This window comes from Coenobita brevimanus, chromosome 20 (assembly GCF_032717465.1).
Source record: "Coenobita brevimanus isolate Jiangsu-jjx chromosome 20, ASM3271746v2, whole genome shotgun sequence".
NCBI classification, from domain to species: domain Eukaryota; kingdom Metazoa; phylum Arthropoda; class Malacostraca; order Decapoda; family Coenobitidae; genus Coenobita; species Coenobita brevimanus.
The window spans coordinates 24,312,982-24,337,446 of record NC_136973.1 but is presented as its reverse complement, the minus strand read 5'-3'; the positions used below and the strand labels follow the sequence as shown (position 1 = coordinate 24,337,446).

Sequence of the window (24,465 nt, the reverse complement as noted above, 5' to 3'; positions counted from 1 at the left end):
GAAATCCATATTAAAGACTATATAGTGGAAGGCATTCGGTCGTCTTTGATTAAATCTTCACCAAAAGTAATGGACGTCCACACATCCAAACAGTTGCTGTTTTGAAGGTTTGGTGAAAATTCGTCCACAACTTTTTGAGATATATTGGGAACACACACACACACACACACACACACACACACACACACACACACACACACACACACACACACACTGACAAAAACTATATCACATCGTTCTGCTAAAGGTGGGCAATATAATAATAATAATAATAATAATAATAATAATAATAATAATAATAATGTCACTCCTTGCCTGGATAAAATTGCCAGTTGGTGGAAAGAATATGCCATCGAACTGCAGTTAGGTCCGTATTCCCGTCTGTTAAGGAAGCTTCCTAACACCTCTTCCTAAGCGATTTATTTGGCTTGTCACATCTTACTCCCATCTTTTGCATTATATAAAACCTTCCAGTATCGCCTAACTATGTATGAATAACGTACAAAAAGGATATTAGGCATCCATATCCAAAAATAAATCGCTAAGGAAAAGGTGTTAGGGAGTTTCATTAACCGACAATAATACGAGCCTTGGAAAACGTGTTTTACCTCACTCACCTGTAATTAACTCTCACCTCCTCATTAACACCAGGTGAGAGGGGCAGGGAGTCAGTGCTTCCCTTATGGCTGTAATCCACTCGACTCTCCCAATTCAATGTCTTATTTTTCTCCTTTATACTTGTTACTTATGGACAAATTTTTAGCAACTATCAATAGACCTCTAGTGTTCAAGAGGTAAATGAATGCAATATATACTTCCTCCAATTCGAAAAATCTTTCCAAAATTCAATAAACTAATAAAAAGAGACGGTCAGAGCAGCGGCTGAAAGAACAGTACTTGATGCCGCTCGCTGGCTGGTAACACGACTTCCATCAATGATAAGGTGAGAGAAGCAAACAGTGATTTGCTGACGAAAACCCTGAAAGTTCTTAAGTTAAAATTTCTCCTGTATATTGCAAGAACACGCCGGAAGGAAATATTGTGATGGAAAGGGTTAACTCACCTTCCCAATAACAATAAAGTGAGGGAGACACCCAGCAGGCAAATCTCTCTCGCGCCACATAAAATTACCAGCACGTCAGGTATATTTGGGTGGGAGAGAGAGAGGTTAGAGTCTGAATTTTTATTACCTCTAACGTTTCGGGCGACACAAAACCCAACCTCAGAGTTTGTGTTGCCCGGAACGTTAGGGAATATAAAGAACTGAAGCTCTAACATGTCTCTGCCCCACCCAACATTTCCACTTGTAATGGATGATCTACATACAGTACCAGGAATAATATCAAACACAACGTTCTTTGATGGAAGGGACTGAAACTCACCTCACCATTAACGGTCAGATGAGAGAGACAGCCAGTCAGTGCTTGGGTCTCTAAAACAGTGGTCCAGCCGTGGTCTTCTGGGCTGGGTGGGGGATGTGCCAGGCCCCCCAGCTGTACGGGGCCAGACCCTCCCCATCTCGTAGGGGTGCTGGGGGTGATCCAGGGAGCCCTTGCCAGGCAGTGCGTCTCGCTGTCCCGCTCCTCACCTTCCCAACCTCGTCCACACAGGTCCAACATTAGCGTTACCCCCTGCCAAAAAATCTCTATCTATCCATCTATATACGTAGGCTGCTTCCCCCAGAGAAAGGGAGGTAGCCGAGACAGGACGACACACTCCCAGTTTACTCATCCACACGCACACATTCATTTGCATCTTAGCCCCAAAGGAAGAAGGGACAGATCCTGCCAACAAATATAAATAAAAATCACAAGCATCCTAACCTACTGAGTTTAATGCATTAGCCATCTTAATTTCCCACCCTCGGCCACTTATGTAAAGCATCAGCGTTACTCCCTGTTGAAAAGCCTGAGCATTTAGGTGAAGGTGCAGTGTATGCCTAACGCCCAGCTCAAATACCTGAGCATTTAGATGAAGGTGCAGGGTATGCCAGGTGCCACGCTCAAGGGTAGACTTCACCTGCAGCTGTATAGGTCCCCCGGCTCCCTCAATCACCACCTGCGCCCGTCCCTTGACCACCTGAAGGGCCAGGAGGGGCGTGGGTGTGTGGGCGGGGCGGGTGGGGTTGGGTGAGAGTGGGCCAGAGTACAGCACAATGCCGCTGGATGCGAGAGGAAGGAGCCTGAGTGAGATGGTGGTGGGGAGGCAGGGCGGGAGGGAGCGCACCCACGCGAACCCGGAACCCATGAAGGTGCGTGACAGAACCTTGCACTGAGGACCCCAGGACCCGCCAGGGCACACGCATCTGAGGGAAGGACAAGGAAAATACTTAAAATAGACTGAACGTGTTTTGAATTACACATCTATGCTAAGGGTTGTTGCTCTGACCCCAGGCTCATCTCAACGTGAACCCAGTGGACTGCAGGCTGAAGCACCTCTTGCCCTGCACACCACCATCTTCCTTTCAGGGGACAGGGAAGGAGTTGAGAAATGTGTGTATAACCAGATAACGTAGCTGACCGGCTATATGAGTGTCACTACAGAAATGCATAAGGAATCAATCTCTCTCTCCCTCTCTCTATATATATGTATATGTATATAAAGTTGAGAGAGAGAGAGAGAGAGAGAGAGAGAGAGAGAGAGAGAGAGAGAGAGAGAGAGAGAGAGAGAGATGACTTTAGTACCTTTACCATCTCACTGCACACAAGTTTATAAGTCCAGTGTTTTAGAAAAGTATTACTTGAAGTTCATTTTAATATACTGTAGCTGCAGTCTTTTCACAGCCAATGTCGAAATGTTTAATAAATCATTTACATGTACAGAATGATCAATATTACATTACAAAACGCTGATATTATAATTCAGTGCACCGCAGACACAATTACAGTGAGTCTTGCCAGTGATAAATTTACTAGGCGACTATTTTGTTATTCAGAGAGAGAGAGAGAGAGAGAGAGAGAGAGAGAGAGAGAGTTATTTACCTGGCCCCGTCATCGGTGCTAACACACTGGCCAGCGTTGAGGCAGGAGGCAGGTGTGCAGGCGTGGTGGTAGCGGGGGTGTGGGTGGCAGGTGTGGCCGCGGCTCAACCGAGGGGTCACCAGGGAAGTTACATTCGTGTCCACCACCTGAAATAATCGTACAAGGCTAGCACACCATCTGTCTATCTATCTATATACCTAGGCTGCTTCCCCCATAGAAAGGGAGGTAGCCGAGACAGGACGACACACTCCCAATTTACTCATCCACACACACACACACACACATTTATTCGTATCTTAGCACCATAGGAACATTTGTTGGTGCTTATCATCAATTATGCTCGACCCACCAGACCCATCGACCACAGGTAAGTAACTAAACTTAAGGGGGTCTTCTCACAAGTCCCTGACACTGTTGATGATGTGTCTGTGTCTGGTCCGTAATCTCGTAGGTTAAGGATGTTCCTAACACCTCTTCCTAAGCAAATTAATTTCCTTATTACTCCTTCCTATCCTCTTCTGTGTCATTAAAATCATGCCAGTACCACAAGTTATAGCAAAAAAAAAAAAAAATCACACAAACTGATATTGGCCAGCCAAATCCAAAAATAAATCGCTAAGGAAGAGATCTTAAGGAGCTTCCTAAACTGATGAAAATACAGGTCTTACTGGGTCGTGTTGTTCAGTGCTTCGTAATGTGGGTCAGGCTGTGGGCATCTATTTTGCTTATTACACCTTACTGTCCTCCTCTGTGTTACACAAATCATTCTAATATCGCCATACTTTGCATAAATAAAATGCAAAAGAATATTAATAAGCCATATCCAAACAGAAATCGCTAAGGAAAAGGTGTCAAGGAGCTTTCTTAACTAACGAGGATACGGTGCCACCTCTAAGCTTGTAAGTGACGAAAGTAAGAAAGAAGACGGGTCAGTTACCAGCTGCCTCTATCTGTACATTCGTGACCTAGAGTTTTTGTTCACCCTGTAGCCCTGCCACTGATTGCAGGGTTAGTTCAGAGTCTTTTTGTTAACTACTGTAAATTTATGATACTGACACCAAAGGATTATTCATAAAGAGAAAGGGAAGTTTTGTGATTTCCCCCTCCAAAAATTAGAAGGATATAATGGTGAGGGGCAAATACGTCTGTAAGAATATGTAGAGAGTTAAAAGAGGAATTCTCAGCCAGTGTCGATGTCGGAAAGTCGACTGCTCTTCACCCTGGAACTTGAAACACCGTCGAGAAATTTTAGAAGAACAAACCAGCAGCTGATTTAGTTTTGACTGCTTAAAGGGTGCATGAGACTAGAAAGAAGCTTGAGAGGTTGAGGGACAGGGATCGAAGCAAAGGGAGTGAAAGTTTATGATGATGAAACGCAGGTCAAGGCACGAAGGTGTGAGTAGAGTAATGTCAAGGCAACGTATGTGGTCCTCTGTTGTAAGTAGAGTTAGAAGGAATCCTGTCATGTCTTCAACTTATTATGAGTGTTAGAGGTATAATGAAGGACGTGACAATTTTCAGTGTGTAGTATGCAGTGCTAATCGGGCTGTGGATGAAAGAATGGAAACTGACGATTAGGGAGACAGCCACTTGGAAAGCGTTGAGGAGTACTGTTAATCGAGGGAGAGGGACTGTTACCTAGCCTAATTGCTATAATGAGGGGCATATGGAAGAAATTTAGGGAACTGTTGTCGTTCCTATTATGACAGGACTCTCCTTTCTTACGAAGGTCACTCTCTACAAAAACATGTGTGAGGAAGTGCTATGTTGTATGACACGACAGTGAGAAGGAGACACATGCAGACAAGGACGCAAATATATAAGAATGAAGTGGATGAATAGTCTTGCTGAGTGACAAAACTAAGAGTGTGCTGTGCGGGCAGTTTGTCATAAGAAATATTACAGAAATGACGAGATTTGGGTAACTGAGAGGGTATGGATGTGTCGAGAGTTGGGGCAGGGAAGTTGGCTGAGAAATGTCACAGGAGAGAGGGTGGAGGGAAGAGTGCACAGAGGCAAACTGGGCAAGACATGAGGTGAGGTGTTGCATGGAGACCTCCAGGGTAGGTGACAGATCAGTGCAACAGTTTAAGATCGTGAAACACAGAGTTGCTAACAAATGAAAACACCTATCTATCTATCTATCTATCTCTCTATCTACTTCTCAGTCTATCCATCTGTACCTATATACATCAATCTCAATATCTAATTATATCTATACAAGTATACATCAACTGTATATCTATCTCTATATCTGTTTATACGAGTATACATCTATATCTATCTTTAACTAGGTACATTTATTTTTATATCTATATACATTTATATCTGTCTGTCTATCTATCCATCTATCTGTACATCTATATACATCTATATCTTTCTATCTCTGTCTTTGCTATAGTACATTCACTTTAACTTGGCCCAATTTTTTCTTCTTTTGCAGCTTATTTCACGTAGCTCAGTGGCAGAAAAGACAATACTACGGCTCTACACCCATTCTGTAGCACTTCTTCGTGACTAGAGTCATATTTCATTGCATATCTCTTGTTATAGTTCAGCATTCAAGATGGAAGGATGAGAATTTTAGGCCAAGTTAAAGTGAACAGAGAATAACATAGTCTTTGGTCTCTGACTGGAGGGGTAAAATTTTTTTTACTATAATGTTACCTGAAGAGGAAGTACAACTGAAGCAAGGGATGCCATGGATGATGGATGGTGGGGCGAGGGGGAGTGAGGGGCAGGGGAGGGGGACAGCTGGCCACTGTCACCACCACCACCACCACCACCCTCAGACTGGACCATCTGTGCGTCATCCACAACCACACGCAGGTACATCGCTTTCTCCAGCTGAACACAGACATGGCGATACAGGGGAATGAAAAACATTAAATTTATGTTCAGAAATAAGAGCATATTGAACCATCGGAGCATTATACACAACCGTATACATGTACAGTTGGCCACACATACACCTGGTACGGTGTTCTTGTGAGGTGGAAGTCTAGCTACAATTTCGGACGTTCATGTATCACAGTTACCTGGTCATTTCATCTATTCTGACACCTGCGTTCATTCATGTCAGTGCCACCAACAATGTATCTAACTGTCTATTGCCGGACGCCTTAATCCCGTAAGGGGTGGCCACAAACAATTCGCCTACATGTCACAATGTCCCCCGCCATTTCACTGCCCTTCTCGCAGCTCACACCCCCCTCTCTCATATACTGTACCTCTCCACTCCATCCCTCTATCTCAGCCTAGGCCTCCCCCTCCCTCTTCCCCCCTCCACCTCACTCACATACACTCTCCTCGTCAGTCTCTCATTCTCCATCCTCTCCACATGGTTCTCAAGTGTACCAAATCCTAGACCACTGATGCACACTGATGCTGTACCAGGTTCATATGTTGCCAGCTGTACATGTTCTCTCCTCCTGAACACGGCATATCACAAGTTACAGAAAACACACAAGTACTAAATGCGGAAACTTCAGGGCTCTTGTGTTCTTGCCCTTGGTGTGGTGTGGTGTGGTGTGGTGTGGTGTGGTGTAGTGAGGTGTGTTGTTCGGTATGGTGTGGTGTGGTGTGGTGTGGTGTGGTGTGGTGTTGTTCGGTATGGTTGTGGGTGTGGTGTTGTTCGGTATGGTTGTGGATGTGGTGTGGTTGTGTGGTGAGGTGTGGCGTTGTTCGGTATGGTGTGGTGTGGTGTGGTGTGGTGTGGTGTTGTTCGGTATGGTTGTGGGTGTGGTGTGGTGTGATGTGGTGTGGTGTAGTGACGTCAGATGTGGTGTTGTTCAGTATGGTGTGGTGTGGTGTGGTGTGGTGTGGTGTGGTGTGATTTGTTAGGTATGGTTGTGGGTGTGGTGTGGTTGTTTGGTGTGGTGTGGTGTGGTGTGGTGTGGTGTGATTTGTTAGGTATGGTTGTGGGTGTGGTGTGGTTGTTTGGTGAGGTGTGGCGCTGTTCGGTATGGTTTGGTGTGGTGTGGTGTGTTGTGGTGTGGTGTGGTGTGGTGTGGTGTTGTTTGGTATGGTTGTGGGTGTGGTGTGGTGTGGTGTGGTGTAGTTCGGTATGGTTGTGGGTGTGGTGTGGTGTGGTGTGGTCTGGTGTAGTGACGTCAGGTGTGGTGTTGTTCAGTATGGTATGGTGTTGTGTGGTGTGGTGTGGTATGATGTGGTGAGATGTGGTGTTGTTCGGTATGGTTGTGGGTGTGGTGTGGTGTGGTGAGGTGTGGCGTTGTTCGGTATGGTGTGTGGTGTGGTGTGGCGTTGTTCGGTATGGTATGGTGAGGTGTGGCGTTGTTCGGTATGGTATGGTGTGGTGTGGTGTAGTGTGGTGAGAGGTGTAGTGTGATAGGATGTGGTTTCACTAAAGTCGCTTAAGCCTCCAAGAGTGAAGCACCCAGCGTCCGAAAATTGTTAGTGAGAGAGAGACGGACAGAGCCGTTCCAATAGAGGCTCCTGCCTCTAAAAAGAACACGTGATGCTGAAAATAATATAAATTCAGAGTCACAAGGCTAAGTCCGTTTTCGACATTTTTAACATTCTTTTATGTGTCTGACTCTGGACATACGCTTCACATCCCGTTCCCAAGGTCCACTAGTCTTCCTACATACTACACGCCTCCACATGTCACCACTTCGGCCTTGACACCCACCGTCCATACTGAATAAATGCTAGGACTGACTCATACAGGACGGGTGTATTGGTATTTGTGTGTATGAACAAAATAACAAACAGTTTTTATCTGACTTGGCTCAAGCTTGGCGTATTAAAGGTCACCCGAGGAACTGACCTACTTTTTTTTTTTTTTTTAACAAGAGGCCAAAGGTCAAGTTCACATGGCAAGGTTAAAATGAACAATTGTGATCCGGTTTAGCCCAAATTTTATGGAAGGGCTGAGGATAAGGCAGGAATGAAGTTACTTGGATTGGAGAACAATAAGTTATATATTTTACTTGCCTGCACGAGATTATTGTTATGACAGCTGACGTGTATTTTAGCAATAATGAGCAGAAATATTACATCTGGTGATTAACTGGTAGAATACACAAATATAAATAAGGGTTTTTTATTCTATACAAATGTTCAGATATCAAGAAATGATTGAAAACCTTTAAGTTATATTATGCTTGTCGGGGCATTGTGGGGTTTTCTGTGCCTATATATTTAGCCTACAGGTGTCGTTCCCTTTGTTAGCTACGTAAGGATAGAGAGGTAGTATGAGACTGGCTATTGAAAAGAAATTAAGCATTCGTATAGGTGGCAAACATAAAGTAACTCACCTTCTGAATATTGAGAGAAAGAAGACCATGGAGCTTTACAGGGTCCAGGAACTTGCCTCCTGCCTGTCTCACACTCACCCAAACGCACGTATGGTGAGTGGATGGAGGGGGTGTTGAGGAAGGGAAGACGATGGGGGAATCTGAGTTAACTGGAGAGGCATCAGGGAAGGTGGGGAGTGGGTGGGGAGACAGGGTGGGGAGACCATACACGCTGACGATCTCAACTTTGTCGCCCACTCTCCCCACCACCTCCCTCACCGCCTCCGTCAGGGTGCCCAGACCGCCGCCACCCTCCTGTTGAGATTTAATGGGTATTGGATGAATTTTATCAATATTTCGAAATGGGGTTGATTGGGAATATTTATGCCATTTTAGCAATTTCTGTTTCACCCCCCCCCCACACACACACAACTCAGCACATACACACAAAATCACAACCTACACACACACACACACACACACACACACACACACACACACACAAAACCACAACCCAGCACATACACACAAAACCACAACCACACACACACACACACACACACACACACACACACACACACACACACAAAACTACAACCCCCCCACACACACACATACACAAAACCACATCCCTACACACACACACACCCACACCCACACACACCCACACACAAAACCACACACACACACACACACACACACACACACACACACACACACACACAGACACCCACCCACCCACACACACACACACACACACACACACACACACACACACACACACACACACACACAAAAGCACAACCCTACACACACACACACACACACACACACACACACACACATACACACACACGTACACCAGGCGTCCAGTGTGCTGCTAGTGCGGTGGGTGTGGTGGGGGAGAGGGTGATGGGCACAGCGTGGGTAAGGGCCTCGGGGCAGAGATAGCGCACCTCCACCGTCACGTTGGCTGACACGCCCACCTGACCCCACGCCCGATCCGACACCAGGAAATGAAGGTCGTATCTGGGGAAATGAGGGGAGATGAGGCATTATATTAGTAGGTACTTCCATTTGGCCCCAAAGGTAGATCAGACGACAGGAAATGAGGGTCTTATCTAAGAAAATAAGGAGAGGAGAGGAGGGGGCCTTTAGAAATGGAGGTCGTACCTGGGGAAATGAGGAGAGATGAAGAAGAAGACATCAAAGAGTGGAGGTCGTATCTGGAAAATGAGGAGAAAGGAAGAGGACTTGTGACATGAACGTCGCACCGGGCAAATGAGGGGAGATGAGCAACGTCAGTAGGTATACCTATATGATCCGACTCTGGGGAAATGAACAGAGATGATGAACAATATTAGTAACTTTTTCCATTTGGTGTTAAGCTTAATCAGACTACAGGAAATGAAGGGTGTGTCTGGGGAAATGAGGGGAGATGAGAAACAATATCAGCTGAAATGACCCTCTGACCCCACGCTCGATCAGACACCAGGAAATGAAGGTCGCATCTTGGGAAGTGAGGAGAGGAGAGGAGGAGGGCTATAGATATGAAGGTCTTATCTATGGAAATGAGGAGAGGAGAGGAGAGGAAAAGAGAGGAGAGAAGAGGAGAGGAAGAAGACATGAGGAAATGCAGGACGAGGAAACGGAAGTCACAGAACCTCTTTCGCAAATCCTGTTGTTATTCTTGTTGTTGTTGCAATACTTATCTCACCTTCACGTGAACCCAGTGGAGTGCAGGTTCTGTTTCAACCAGTCACTCCTGGACATCTTCTACTGAGGTTATGCTAAAGGATTATTTGTGCTTTGATTGTGCGTTGCATGATGTGTGTTTTGTTATGCGGGGCTGCAAAGAAGCGTGAGAATGGGTTTATTTGCGAGTTGTATTTTGCACTGTTATTGTGTACTGGTATTGTATTGGTATTGTATTTTGTATTGGTATTGTACAGGGAAGGCTGGTGACCGCATCGCAGTCTGGCGTACTTGTGTCTCTCTAGGGTGGATAGTTTCTGAGGGACGGATGTCCAGTGGTGATTCAAGAAGGATGCTGTTTGAAGGCTTTGGATGGCTGTAGTGGCTATGTGTTTATGTATGTGTGCTGTTAGTATGTGTTTATGTGTTTGAGAGGTGTGCTGCTGGTATGTGTTAAGTGTACTGTTCGTATGTGTGTGTGTGTATGTTTTTGTTAAGTGTACTGTTGGTATGTGTTTGTGCTTATGAAGTGTACTGATGGTAACTGTTTATGTATGTGTTTGTGAAAATGGTATGTGTTTATGTTTGTGATGTGTGTTGGTATGACTTTATATGTTTGTGAAGTGTGCTGCTGGTACGTGTATGTATGTATGTTTGTGAAGTGCGCTGTTGGTACGTGTATGTATGTATGTTTGTAAAGTGTGCTGCTTGTATGTGTTTGTGAAGGTGCTGTTGGTATGTGTTGACATGTTTGTGGTGTGTTGGTATGTGTTTCTGTGTCTGTGAAGTGTGTTGGTGTGTGTCTGTGTGTTTGTGAAGTGTGTTGGTGTGTGTCTGTGTTTGTGAAGTGTGTTGGTGTGTATCTGTGTGTTTGTGAAGTGTGTTGTTGGCATGTGCCTACGCGTTTGTGAAGTGTAATATTGAGTAGAAGAGAAGGGTTAAGTTCGGCTGTTGTTTGTTTGTTGTTTCTCGCGGAGAGGGTGATGCAGCATGAAGCTACAGGCGTGGGATGGGTCCAGCTGAAGCAATGAATTATATGCCTCTCATATAAGATCCTTGTTTGGAGTTATATATCTCAACGTAAAGGATCTGTTTTCGTAATATGCAAACATGTATCTCGATCTCCTTATACAGTGTGTGTGTGTGTGTGTGTGTGTGTGTGTGTGTGTGTGTGTACTGTATCAGTATTGTACAGAAGAGAGTCTTGTATTCCTGAACTTGGGCTTAATCATTTATTTACAGCCATCTCTCAGTTTCCGACTCAGGTTCAACTCTTCATATTCTTTTACCTTCTTCTTACAATCAGTATCTTTCCTATAGTTTTTCCTTATCCTTAACTTGGCCTAAATTTTTGTCCTTTTGCAGCTTTTTTACCTTCGACCAATGGCAGGTAAAGACAGTGCTATGGCTCTACTTCCCTTCCATAGCACTTCTTCGTTACTAGCACCATATTGTAGTTAGTCTTTTGCTACAATTGTGGACTCATGATAGAGAGATGATCATTTTAGGTCAAGTTAAGATGGAAGGAGTACAGTATTCTCCTAGATTCCCATTTCTAGTGTGTTCGTTACTAGCATCATATTCTAGTGTTAATCGATTGCTACAACTGTACATTAAAAGAAAAGATGATTTTAGGCCAAGTTAAAGTAAAAAGAGTATAGTATTCTCTTTGATTCTCATTTTTCGTGTCTTACCTCCTCTCTCTCAGCTGTGTGGATGCATAAATCTCCCCAGTGGCTGTGTTAAGGGAGAAATGGGGATGGGGAGAGCCAGCCCACTCAAATGTCTTATCGTCAAGGTTCCAGTCGTCAGGGTCCTCCACATACACCCTCCCGAGCGCCACCTCCACGCCGCCATCCTGAGACAAAAGTATGAAGTACTAAGTATTTTTCGTAAATTATCATAACACAAACGGTACAACACAAGGATATTAAGGACTAATTCTGTTTTCCGAAGATTATCATAACAACCAAAACATTAGAACAATTAGTGAACATATGTAGCAGAAAATGGTACTTCACATACATTCTGGTGCCACCTCTACTCCACCACTCTGAGCTAGGAATATTAAATACAACTCTCAGAAGTAAGGATACTGAATTCTAATTCTAGTTTTCGAAGATCAGTCAGAGAGCAAGGTATGAAAATAAACACTAAAAGAGAAATAATTATCTGGTATATCCCTAAAAGGCGCCCAGTTCAAAAACAAGAGGTAGGATTGATGCAGTATTAGTTAGATCTAAAGGATATGATGGAAAAACTGAGGGAAAAAGAAGTCTGTGAAAATATGTATGGGAAAGGCTGATAGAAGAATAAAAGTCTGAGAGATGATATTGCTGCGAAGGATTAATCTTGAAGTTGCTACAGATTATGACAATGTGAGAGCTAATGCCAGATAAACCATGATTCACACTTGCATAATTTTGTGACAGAAGCTATTTGATGATGGATGATGATGATGATGATGATGATGATGATGATGATGATGAGGAGGAGGATGAGGAGGAGGAGGAGGAGGATGTTGATGATGATGACAGTGACGATGATGATGAAAGCAAGCACAGTAATCAGTCATAATGAAGGCTCTAACGAAAATATAAATTACAACAACAAATGTCACGTGTGGTGCACCTGAGTCTTCCAGAGATGCACCGTCTTTGCGCCTGGCTTCATGGGGTTGTCATTTACATCGTCAATGATAACAGTGATGGTGTGTGTGGCAGCCAGTCCCCCGGCATCACCCACCACCACCTCTACTGTCAGTTGTCTGTGTTCCTCTCGGTCGACTGCCTTCACTGACCACACCTCTGCCCCACCACGACCACTATCCAGACCTATATGGGAAGAGCAACACGTAGGATTAATCTTTGTCCACCTTCACTACATCCACCATCAGCTTCCACTGTTTCATTTTTCCACTGCTCCTCCCGGCCACCACAATCTGCCCCACCTCGACCCCTGTCCAGGCCTGCCAGGGAAGAACAACACTTAGGATTAATGTCTGTCTCCCTTCACCACCACGTCTCTCGTCAGCTGCCTAGGATCCTCTCTGCCAATGACTTCAATAGACTACTTCTTCTCAAAATCACGACCACTGTCCTCTGCCGTCTGCTGCGTCTTCCACTCCGTCAGCTGCCTAAGACACAACTGCGTCTTCCACTCCGTCAGCTGCCTATGACCACACCTCCACACGACCACTGTCTACACCTGACATAGAAAAAAGATTGGAAATAATGTCTGCTGTCTACGTTGCACAGTACACTTCATGGTACCTATTGCACACAATTAGCAACCAACATAACATCATTCGTAAATATCAGGTGTCAAATACTCCACCCCTCAACATTTATTATCATCTTAGCCTTTCTGTCAATCTCTCTCTCTCTCTCTCTCTCTCTCTCTCTCTCTCTCTCTCTCCGCTGCAAAGGTACAAATTAGGTGAAATCAGGGTAGGTAAGGTTAGGTCAGGCTTGGGTTTGTTAAGCTTAGCCTAGATTAAGTTACATTCGGTTAGGAGTTTGTATTTTTGGTTGTTAGAGCACTACAACATCAAATATACTGTGGGCAATAAGGATATATAGGAACAATACAGGTACAACACTAACCATGATGGTAGTTGAGTGAGAGGGTGTGGGTGACGAGGGCTGGGTTGGTGGCAGCCAAGGTGAATGAAAAGGGCGGTCCGTGTCCCAGCTGCCACAGGTCATCGTCCGTGGCTGTCAGTACGCCCAGTAACTTTGCAGACTCTCCTTCAGTGACGTGTAGGAGGGTGGGCGGGCGTAGGCGGGGTGGGCAGTCGTTCACATCACTCACTGTTATGGTGAGGGTGGCCGTGGAGGACAAGGGGGGGCGACCATCATCAACGGCGATTATCCTAGCCACTCCCACCTCCCCTCCTTCCGCCTCTCTGTCTAAGGTCCGCCACAGACGTACATTTCCTCCAGCTTCCACTTTCAGGGCGCCCCACCCGCCCACCACATGGTAGGTCACCTTCTGCTGTCCCATCTGCAGGAGTCACAATTACACAAAGCTGCAAGATTAATGATGTAATTGGGATAATACATGTTCGGGCAAATTCGGAGTAATCCTAACCTATTGGAACAACATGGTAATATGACTGAATATTTACACGAAAATTTTGTGGAAATAGAATGCCTATCTGTCTATCTCCACACATTCAAACTATTCATTTTGGAGTCATGAAAGCAACAAATGATTCATAAGGTGGGTCCAAAGAAGGAACCTTTCCAGTATGTAAACACTTTAGAACACATGTAGGGACATATTTGTGCATCCCCTTAAATCTACGCCTCAAGTGGATTATTTAAGGGGAGGAATAAGAGGATAAAACCCAAAATACATCACTGAAATGAAGGGGTTAAGCATCTTGATGGGAAGTAACATGGTATTGACAGTTCTTTGCATTCCTCTTCTCAGTCAAGTGATGAATGTTAAAGCTTAGTTTGCTACCTCCAGACGATTCAGTTCAGCTTAGGAGAGCGTTCTTGCCATGAAGTGGTAAATAAAGGCAATATCTAACTTCCAGTGCAAAGGTTCTCTCATCTGAATAAAATCGTTCGTATGCAACACGAAGAATGTAGAGTTTAATCGGGGACAAAAATATCGATACACCCCATTACAATAAATACAGTAGACAGACTAAACAGTGACTTTGGATACGCATGAATGTGATCTTTCGAGCCAAACAAACTTTTCAAAACACTTGGTAAATTTCAGATCTACGACAGACTTGAAGCAACATTTTCTTCAATAACTCCTCAACCGTTAGCTGAGAGAATTACCAGTGCTCTGATGCAACCTAACCTGACCTAATCTGACCTATGACCTACCATATCGGGGTCACGGGCGGGCAGTGAGGCGATGAGAGTGCCTGGTGGGGTGTCCTCGGCGACGGTGATGTGGGTGTGCGGGGTGGTGAAGGTGGGCGGGTTGTCGTTCACATCTCGCAGCATCACCTCCACCCACCCCGTGTCTGTGTGCCTGGCGTCACTCCACCCACCGCGGCCCTGGGGTGGAGGGGGGTGGGGAGGGAGGGGGAGAGAGGGTGGTGTTAGTGTGTGTATTGTCTTGTGTGAGAGATTAGGTCCAGTGACTGCAAGAGAAAGGATTTATTTAGTCAACAGCCATTTATCTATGTCGCCTGCCTCTCTCTCTCTCTCTCTCTCTCTCTCTCTCATGACAACCACCTCTACTGTTATAATCACCATCTCTCTCTCTCTCTCTCTCTCTCTCTCTCTCATGACAACCACCTCTACTGTTATAATCACCACCACTACCACAGCCTCCACAACAACCATCTGGTCAGTCACCTCACCTTCATCACCAGCACTGTAAACACCTCTACCACAATTACCACAACCCTCTACCGCCTCCACCACCACCACCACCACGAGAACCACAACCATCCCACCTTCACTACTTTTATTACCACCATCACAATAGTGTTACAACCACAACCACTGTCACCTTTACCACCAATACTGTAATCACCACTACCACAGTCAATGAACAATTAGAGCAATAACAACCATAATTAATCCTTCGACCTTAACTTGGCCCATATTTTCGTCCTTTTCCAGCTCATTTCACGAAGCTCAGCGGCAATAGAGGACAATGCTACTGTCCTACATCCATTCCATAGCACTTTTTCGTGACTAGCGTCATATTCAATTGTTAATCTATCGTTGCCACTATGCATTCATGATGGAGAGATGGCAATTTTTGCCCAAGTTAGGGCAAAAAGAGTATAGCACAACCACTGTTTTGAGCACTGCCACCACTCTTACCACAATTATCCCTTAAAGCACGTCTGAAATGCACGTCACACGAGATCCTGTAAACTCTTTCTAAACATTTCCCAGGTCCCTCTCCGCAATTCAGCTCACTACTTCGCTTTCTTCTGACTTTTTTTTCCACTTTTTCCTGCCGTTCTTTCTCACTTATTCCTGCCGGTTTCTGCTGGAGAGTTTGGAGGGCGGGGGAAAGCCTTTGGATAATGTTTACAAAACCATGACACCAGACTCGTACGAAATAATAACGTGAGCCAATTCGCTGCACAGTACTGCGTCAACTTTCTGCTGTGACATTTCTTCCGCAAACTAAAAATGAGTGAAATGTTGTTGCGTCTCTAATGTGAGCCTGTTCTGGCGATTTTCTTGCTTCGTTCTTTAAAAGTGATGCGTTTTTGTTTCTTGGTGATGTATTATGGTTATAAGGGGTGTGTTTTTGTTTTCACTGATGCATAATGGTTCTGATTCAGCCAATTAGAGGGCTGGACGTGGGTCTGTCGCGTGTTTTGACAACTGAAATCAGTCAAGATGGACTCTGCCGACGACTTAGGATTGGCTGGGAATTCGTCTTGGTTAGGCTTAAATAACACAGATGTAGGTTAGGCTAAGTGGCGTTTGGGTAGGTTTATGCCTAAAATGGCCTGAAATTCATTCTTTCCTGTTTATTTTTACGATTATGAAAGCAAATGGAAGGTTGGGGTTAATGTTTACAAAGCCTTAGCACCACATTAATTACTCCACAATATCTCGCTAATTTTTAACTTGCGGAAGAAACGTCATTGAAGAAAGTTAACTCACAACAGTGCAACGAAATGATTCACGTTTTATTTCTTACGAATCTGGTGTTATGGTTCTGTAAACATATACCAAGCCGTCTTTGCTATCCTTGTCTTATTCTAGTGATTTAGTCACTCTTGTAGAGGCTGCCTAGCATGGGCCAGCTGGCTTAGGCCGCTTTCTCACTATCTAATTTCTCGCCGTAGTCGTTCACGACTCGGCGCCGTGACCTGCAGTCAACTGAGATTCATATGTAGGCCTTCACACGGCACGGTCACAGCGAATCTGCCGCCACGACGCCCGATGCACGTACGGCGTCCCACTGGGTCTGGCCAGTCCCGTGGCTAGCCATGCCACATAACACACCTAGGCGACTGAACTTGTTTACGTCTGTCTGCACACTACACAGCAGTTTGCCGCGTGTATGCACGGCTGCTACTCAGCCCTGCACTTGACCCTTGGTGGCACATATGTGAAAAACTGCACTGAAGTGACTTATTTTACAACTGCTTAACAAGTGGTGAAACAGACTTAAATCATTTAAATCTCTCGCTGAGCAGAAGCCAGTGTTATGGGACATGATTCGAAAGTTAAAAAAAAAAAAATCATGCCTTCACTTCTTGGTTCTTCAAACAGTGTTGTAAATGCTGCCACTGTGTCTATGTGTTCGTTGGCCGGGTGTATCCAGTGCACTCTGCACTGTCGCCTTTTCCTTTTTCCGTAAATATAGGACATACTTGTAAAGGGCTTTCAGACTCTGCCTGCCACCCATCGTCTTCCGTTGCTGAGTACACAAAGAACTAGAGTAGGCTGAACCGTGTCAAGGCACGGTGCCACCCGCTGCCTTCATGGCAGAGAGCCTTGACACCACCTGCGCCGTGGCTAGACAGGATCAGGGCTAGAAACCAGAAAGTGTGAAGGTGCTCTTACCGCAGTTTGCCGCTCTTCTTATGCTCTTATGTCCTTCGGTGTTTCGAGTACACCAGACCGTGAACCATGTACAGTTTATTTCTACCCACCAGACAATTATCAATGTTGAATTTATTGTAAATGACTTACGGGTATGGTTTTTGATGTTATATAAGCCAATGGTACATTACTTACACATTTTTTTTTTTTTTTGGGGGGGGATGTAGAGCTTATTTTCATACTTCTTCTTTGATAGAATATTAACAATTCTGCTCCCCCTTGCATTTTAATATTTCCCACACCAGCACCATAAGGGCTACAACAACCACTATCATAACTACCACCCAACCACCCACACCATTACCACCACAGCAACGTAACAACCAACTATCACCACCTCTAGAACTATTATCACCATCACCACCACCACCACGATTTCCACCACCACAAACTATCACCACCACCACCACATCTGCAGCTATCACCACAATCACCACCACGACTACTACCACCATCACCATCAACTATCATTACCACTAGATCTAGCACCATCATCACCACCGCCACGACTGCCACCACCATCACCACCACAGACTATCATCACCATCACCACCACAGACTATCACCACCATCATCACCACAGTCTACCAGCACCACAGACTATCACCACCACCAGCTCCACAGACTAACGCCACCATCACCATCACATACTATTACCATCGTCACCACTATAGACTATCGCCACCACTATAGACTATCGCCACCACCACTCCTACAGCTGTCACCACCATCAACTGACAGCAAACCCATTTCTGTTTCCTCCTACTTTCCCTATACTCATTTCAAAGCCAAAGGTGGCTGTTGTGTATATGTACTTAACGACTTATCTTGCTCTCGTGTTCCTGAACTCGATTCTTCTGAATTCTCTACACTCTGGCTTCGGCTTTCCTGTCATTCTCTGACTAAATATATCTGCGCTGTTTACTTATCTCCTAATTTTACTGACTACCAAAAATTCTTCGATTATTATACTTCTACAATGGAACATATTTTATCCATTCCTCCTTTCTCTGAAATCTCCATTCTAGGAGATTTCAATGTTCACCACCACCTTTGGCTCTCCTCTCCTCTTACTGATCCACCTGGTGAACAAGCCTACATCTTTTCTATCCTTAATGACCTAGAGCAGCTTGTACAGCACCCTACCCATCTCCCTGACCGCCTTGGAGAGAGCTCAAACATACTTGACCTCTTTCTTACAACTAATCCTTCTGCTTACACTTTTAATTTTTCTTCTCCGGTGGGCTCCTCCGATCACAATCTTATTACCTTGACATGTCCTATCGCTCCGGTACGGCCTGTGGACCCCCCAAAGAAACGTCGACTGAGGCACTTTGGAGCTGCCGATTGGGAGGCCCTCAGGCAGTACTTCTTTGATTTTCCCTGGAATGATTATTGCTTCCATTGGCCGTGAGCCATCTGAGTGTGCTTTGCACATTAGGGAGGTTATTCTCTAGGGCATGGCAGCATACAGTACATTCCCTTCTCATATCCTTTGACTAATGCAAGAAAGCCTTGGTTTAATCACGCTTGTTCTAATGCTGTCTGCAACAAGGAGAGGGCCTATAAAAGGTACCAGAGCCAACCCACCCCTGAATCACATTTTGTTTATGTTTCTGTCCGGAATCTTGCTAAGTCTGTTCTTCGCTCTGCTAAAAATAATTTCATCCGTACTAAACGGTCTCAACTCTCCAACTTGTATTCATCCTGCTCCTCCTGGGACCTTGCCAAAAACCTTTCTAACAACTATACCTCATCATACTTCCCTCCTCTTTTCTATTCTGATGGCTCTGTAGCTATTTCTTCTACTGATAAAGCAGATCTCATCGCTCAGACTTTCTCCTCCAATTCCTCCTTAGACGATTCTGGTGCTGTTCCTCCATCACTTCTCCCCTCTGACTTCCTCATGACTGACATTAAAATTTCTTCAGCTGATGTATTTTCTGCCATCACTGGCCTTAATACTAACAAGGCATATGGGCCTGATGGAGTCCCTCCTGTTGTCCTCAAGAACTGTGCTTCTGTGCTTACACCCTGCCTAGGTAAACTCTTTCGCCTTTGTCGTTCAACTTGTACCTTTCCTTCTTGCTGGAAGTTTGCTCTCATTCTGCCAGTCTCAAAGAAAGGTGACCATTCTCAACCCTCTAACTATCGTCAAATTGCTTTAACATCCTGTGTCTCAAAAGTTTTCGAGTCAATTCTTAACAGAAAATTCTTAAAGCATCTTTCCTATTACAATCTTTCTGATCGTCAGTATGGGTTCCGTCAGGGACACGCCACTGGCGATCTTCTCACCTACCTTTCAGACTCCTGGTCATCCTCCTTTCGGGACTTTGGCGAAAGCTTTGCCATTGCACTTGACATCTCAAAGGCTTTCGATCGAGTGTGTCTTAAATCTTTAATTTTCAAACTGCCCTCTTACGGTTTCTATCCTTCTGTCTGTGCCTTCATCAATAGCTTCCTTTCTGGTCATTCTATAGCCGCTGTTGTAGACGGCCATCGTTGTTCACCTAGATCTATCAACAGTGGCATTCCTCATGGCTCTGTCCTATCACCAACTCTCTTCCTTTTATTCATCAGTGACCTTCTAAGCTGTACATCTAACCCTATCCACTCGTATGCTGCTGACTCCACCCTTCACCTTTCCATTTAGTACTTGCAACGTCCATCTCAGCAGTTACTTCAACAAACAAGGGATGAGGCTATGGCACACCAAATGTCTGACATGGCTCGTATCTTTGACTGGGGTAAAAATAATCTTGTTTTTAATGCATCAAAAACTCAGTTTTTACACCTATCAACCCGACATAATCTGCCACAGGAGTACCCACTAATGTTTACCCATTAGTGACCAGACTTCCTGTGAGAGGACTTTGTTGGAAGGGCACTGCGTACCGCCCTCCACCTGTCGGCTTACAGACGCGAAGCTCATAAGTCCCTACCCCGGGGTTCCCTTCTTTATTAAATTTTGAAAATGCCCAGTTCTGTCCATTATACTGGATGCTGGGCACCAATGGGTTAATAATATCCAGCTCAATCCTGCGTCATCCTTGAACATGCTTGGGGTTTCATTCACACGGGACTTATCTTGGAAAGATCATATTGCATCGCTTGTAAAATCTGCTTCCAAGAGATTGGTTGTGCTAAGCAAACTCCGTACCTTCTTTACCCCTGCAGTGGTATTGACTTTATACACCGGTTTTATTTGCCCATGTGTAGAGTACAACTCTCATGTGTGTGGAGGCTCCCCACATGCAGCTCTTCTCAATTGGGTGGAGTCAAAGGCTTTTCATCTCAGTAACTCTCCTCCTCTTACTGGCTCCCTTCAACCTCTGTCTCTTTGTCGCACTGTTGCCTCTTTATCTCATTTCTATCGCTACTTCCATGGTCATTGCTCCTCTGAACTGTCTGCTAGCATCCCTCCACCTCTACGACGGGCGCGTAGCACCCATCTAGTAACAAACTCTCATCCTTTTTCTGTCCAGCTCTCTAATGCAAGAGATAACCGTTACTCCCAGTCCTTCATTTATGCAACAGGTCAACTATGACTGTCTCCCTCTGTCTGTAGTTCCTGCTTTCAATGTTCTTCAGTCTTTCAAACGCAGTGCGTCCAGGCATCACGAAATGAACGGATCTTGAATTTGGCTCTCTTTTGTATTGTTTTTGTTTTTTCTTCGAAGAAACGGTTTGCGAGCTCCTGGTCTTTGGTTCCTTCTTCCTCTCATTAAAAAAAAAAAAAAATCACCACCATAACTCCCACCACCTGCAACACAGTCAAGGACTATCATCATCACCTCTACAGTTGTCACCATTATCACGACTACTACCACCACCACCACCACAGACTATCACCACCCACCACCACCACCACCACAGACTATCACCCCCCCCACCACCACCACAGACTATCACCACCCACCACCACCACCACCACAGACTATCACCACCCCCCACCACCACCACCACAGACTATCACCACGACCTCCACACCTATCACTATCATCACCATCACCACGACTACCACCACCAACCCCACTATCACCAAATCTATTACCATCATAACTATCACCACCATCATCACCATCACCATACTTAAACCACCACCACCAACAACAAAACCACTAACACAACAATCACCACCACCTCTACAACTACCACCACCACACCACCACCGCAACTATCACCACCATTACCACCACCACCACTACCACAATCTCCATCACCATCAACATAACCACCACAACTACCATCATCACTTTTACAACTACCACCACCACCTCCACAACTACCACCATCACCTCTACAACTACCACCACCACCACCACCTCTGCGACTACCACCATCACCACAACCATCACACAAGAAAAATCACCAAGAAAATCACTACCACTCTCAGTACGACAACCACATCCACCACAACCACCACCACAACTGCTACTACCACAAACGCACTCATTACAACCACCATCACCACAAACGGCACAATTACCACATCCACCACCACAACTATCACAACTACACCACAAAAACACATAATTACCACCATCACTACCGCAACTATACCCTAGTACTATCAAACTATCCAAATGTACAACTATAACTATTACCACCACAACTACTACAACCACTGCAACTACCACAAGGGCAACTACCACAACTACCACAGCAACCACCACCAAAATGACAGAAAACATCACCACCACCACCACCACCACTACCACAATCACCACCACCGCCACTACCACAATCAACACCACCACCACCACTAACTACCACCACCACCACCACCACCACCAGACACAGAGGATTTACATGGTGGAACAAAGACAATATAATCCTAAAAATACATACAAGTTCAGATCACGTTTAGGAAGGCAAATCGCTAAAATAACTCCTTGTCTGATCTGGTTCTGCCTCTCTCACTTTCTCTTGCTTACTTTTTTAGAATTCTCTCTCTCTCTCTCTCTCTCTCTCTCTCTCTCTGGCCATAAACAATTTCACAACACCAGTTTTGTGTACATTTCCCCCATATTAAATTGTCACCAGCTATGAAACGGTCTGTGTTAAAATTTAATGATTTTTTCTAATGCAAATATTTGGGGGAAAGTTGGCTGTATGAACGATGATTTGGTTGGAGAGAGAGAGAGAGAGAGAGAGAGAGAGAGAGAGAGAGAGAGAGCACATAATGAAGTAGGGATACTGAGGAATTTTGCTCTCTCTCTCTCTCTCTCTCTCTCTCTCCTCTGCCCGACCTGCCTACCTCACCAAGCTGCCTCTCTGCCTTACCCTGCCTACCTATCCCCCTCACCTCTCTGCACTGCCCTACCCTGCCTCTCTACCGTGAATCACACTCCCGTGCTTTGCGCCTTCCCTACCCCCTACTACCCTTCCCCTCCTCTCGTCTCCCTATCCCCATCCCCTGCCATGTCCTATTTGTCACTAACACTATTTTTTTATGCAAGGAAGAAGGAAGCAAAGGCCAGATGCCTACAAGACTGTTCATTCCAAAAAAGAAATAAAATAACGGAGAGCCAAATTCAAGATCCATTAATTTCAAGATGCCTGGACACACTGCATTTAAAAGACTGGAGGTCATAAGCAGTGGGAAATATAGATAGAGGAAGACAGTTCCAGAGTTGACCTGTTGCATACATGAAGGACTGGGAGTAATAGTTAACTCTTGCATTTGAGGGTTGGAAAGAAAAGGGATGAGAGTTTGCTGTCACACGGGTGCTAAATCTTAACTCATTGCGCTGCTCCTCGTCCTGTCTTTTAACCCCTTCTGCCTCTCGTCTCCCCCCCCTCCCCTGCCTTACCCTGCCTGTGTCCTACACCAAGAAAAAGACTTCTCTGCACTGTGCCTCGTCCATCTTCCCTTATTTACCCTCTGCCTTCCCCCTGCCTACCCTGCCACCCCCGCCTACCCTGCCAATGACCTGCCTCTTATACCAAATCCCATGTACTGTCCTCATCCTGCCATACTTCCCCTCTGCCTTCCCTCCTGCCTACCCTGCCACCCCTGCCTTACTCTACCAGTGACCTGCATCATAAGTAAACCGAACCTCCCTACACTGTGCCTGATCCTGCCATACCTCCCCTCTGCCGCCTCCCTGCCTACTCTGCCGCCTCCCTGCCTACTCTGCCGCCCTCCTGCCAATGACCAGCATCTTAAACAAAAACCCAATGGGCGGTATTTTTCCTGCCTCATTTCCCCTCAATCTTCACTTACCTACCCTGCCACCCCTGCCTACCCTGCCACCCCTGCCTTCCCCCTGCCTACCCTGCCAGCCCTGCCTTACCCTGTCGGTGACCTGCACCATGAAGCGGAAGCCCCTGCGCTGCGCCTCGTCCTCATAGTCCAGGGTGGTGCGCGCGTGGAGTTGGCCCACCGCCCCCTGTGTGCGCACTGCGAAGTACTGCCACCCCCACCCGCTGCCCTCTACCACCTGACAGATAGATAGGTAGATAGATAGCTGGGTGGGTGGGTTAGTATGCAGCATGATAGACAGAGAGACAGATAGACAGACAGAATGATATATTGATAGATGGATGGGTCGGTGGGTGGGTGGGTAAGTAGATAGGTAGATAGGCAGGCAGAGAGAGAGAGAGAGAGAGAGAGAGAGAGAGAGAGAGAGAGAGAGAAAGAGAATCATGGTGATCTTGACCAGAGCACTGATAGTGAGCAAGTCTGTACAATAACGGGAACAAATATTAACTCTTCAACTGAACAAAATCGTGTTCTGATATCCTAATTAAAATAACAGAAAGCGTCTGTGAAAAGCAAAAAGAATAAATCTGTAAGGAAGATTTACTAGAGTTCTTTCTTCTTAACTTGACCCAGATTTTAGTTCCTTTTGCAGCTTACTTCACACAGCTCAGTGGCAGAGAAAGGCAATGCTACGGCTCTACATCCCATCCATGGCACTCTTCCCCGCCTAGCATCATATCCTTATGTATTTTTACTGCCACAACTGC

The 24,465-nt window shown here is 45.4% G+C and overlaps 1 protein-coding gene across 1 annotated transcript in view; it reads right to left on the bottom strand.

The window, feature by feature from the left end:
* Positions 1-24,465, bottom strand: part of LOC145391942 (uncharacterized) — a 204,183-nt gene that overhangs the window by 34,268 nt on the left and 145,450 nt on the right. Inside the window, exons 9-19 of the mRNA XM_080266431.1 lie at positions 23,790-23,936; positions 14,785-14,961; positions 13,540-13,939; positions 12,566-12,768; positions 11,629-11,792; positions 9,100-9,268; positions 8,261-8,554; positions 5,649-5,828; positions 2,982-3,127; positions 1,960-2,305; positions 1,383-1,631 (exon numbers count right to left, since the gene is read on the bottom strand). Of these exons, the coding sequence (XP_080122557.1) occupies positions 1,383-1,631; positions 1,960-2,305; positions 2,982-3,127; positions 5,649-5,828; positions 8,261-8,554; positions 9,100-9,268; positions 11,629-11,792; positions 12,566-12,768; positions 13,540-13,939; positions 14,785-14,961; positions 23,790-23,936 (2,475 nt within the window). The remainder of the gene's footprint in view (positions 1-1,382; positions 1,632-1,959; positions 2,306-2,981; positions 3,128-5,648; positions 5,829-8,260; positions 8,555-9,099; positions 9,269-11,628; positions 11,793-12,565; positions 12,769-13,539; positions 13,940-14,784; positions 14,962-23,789; positions 23,937-24,465) is intronic.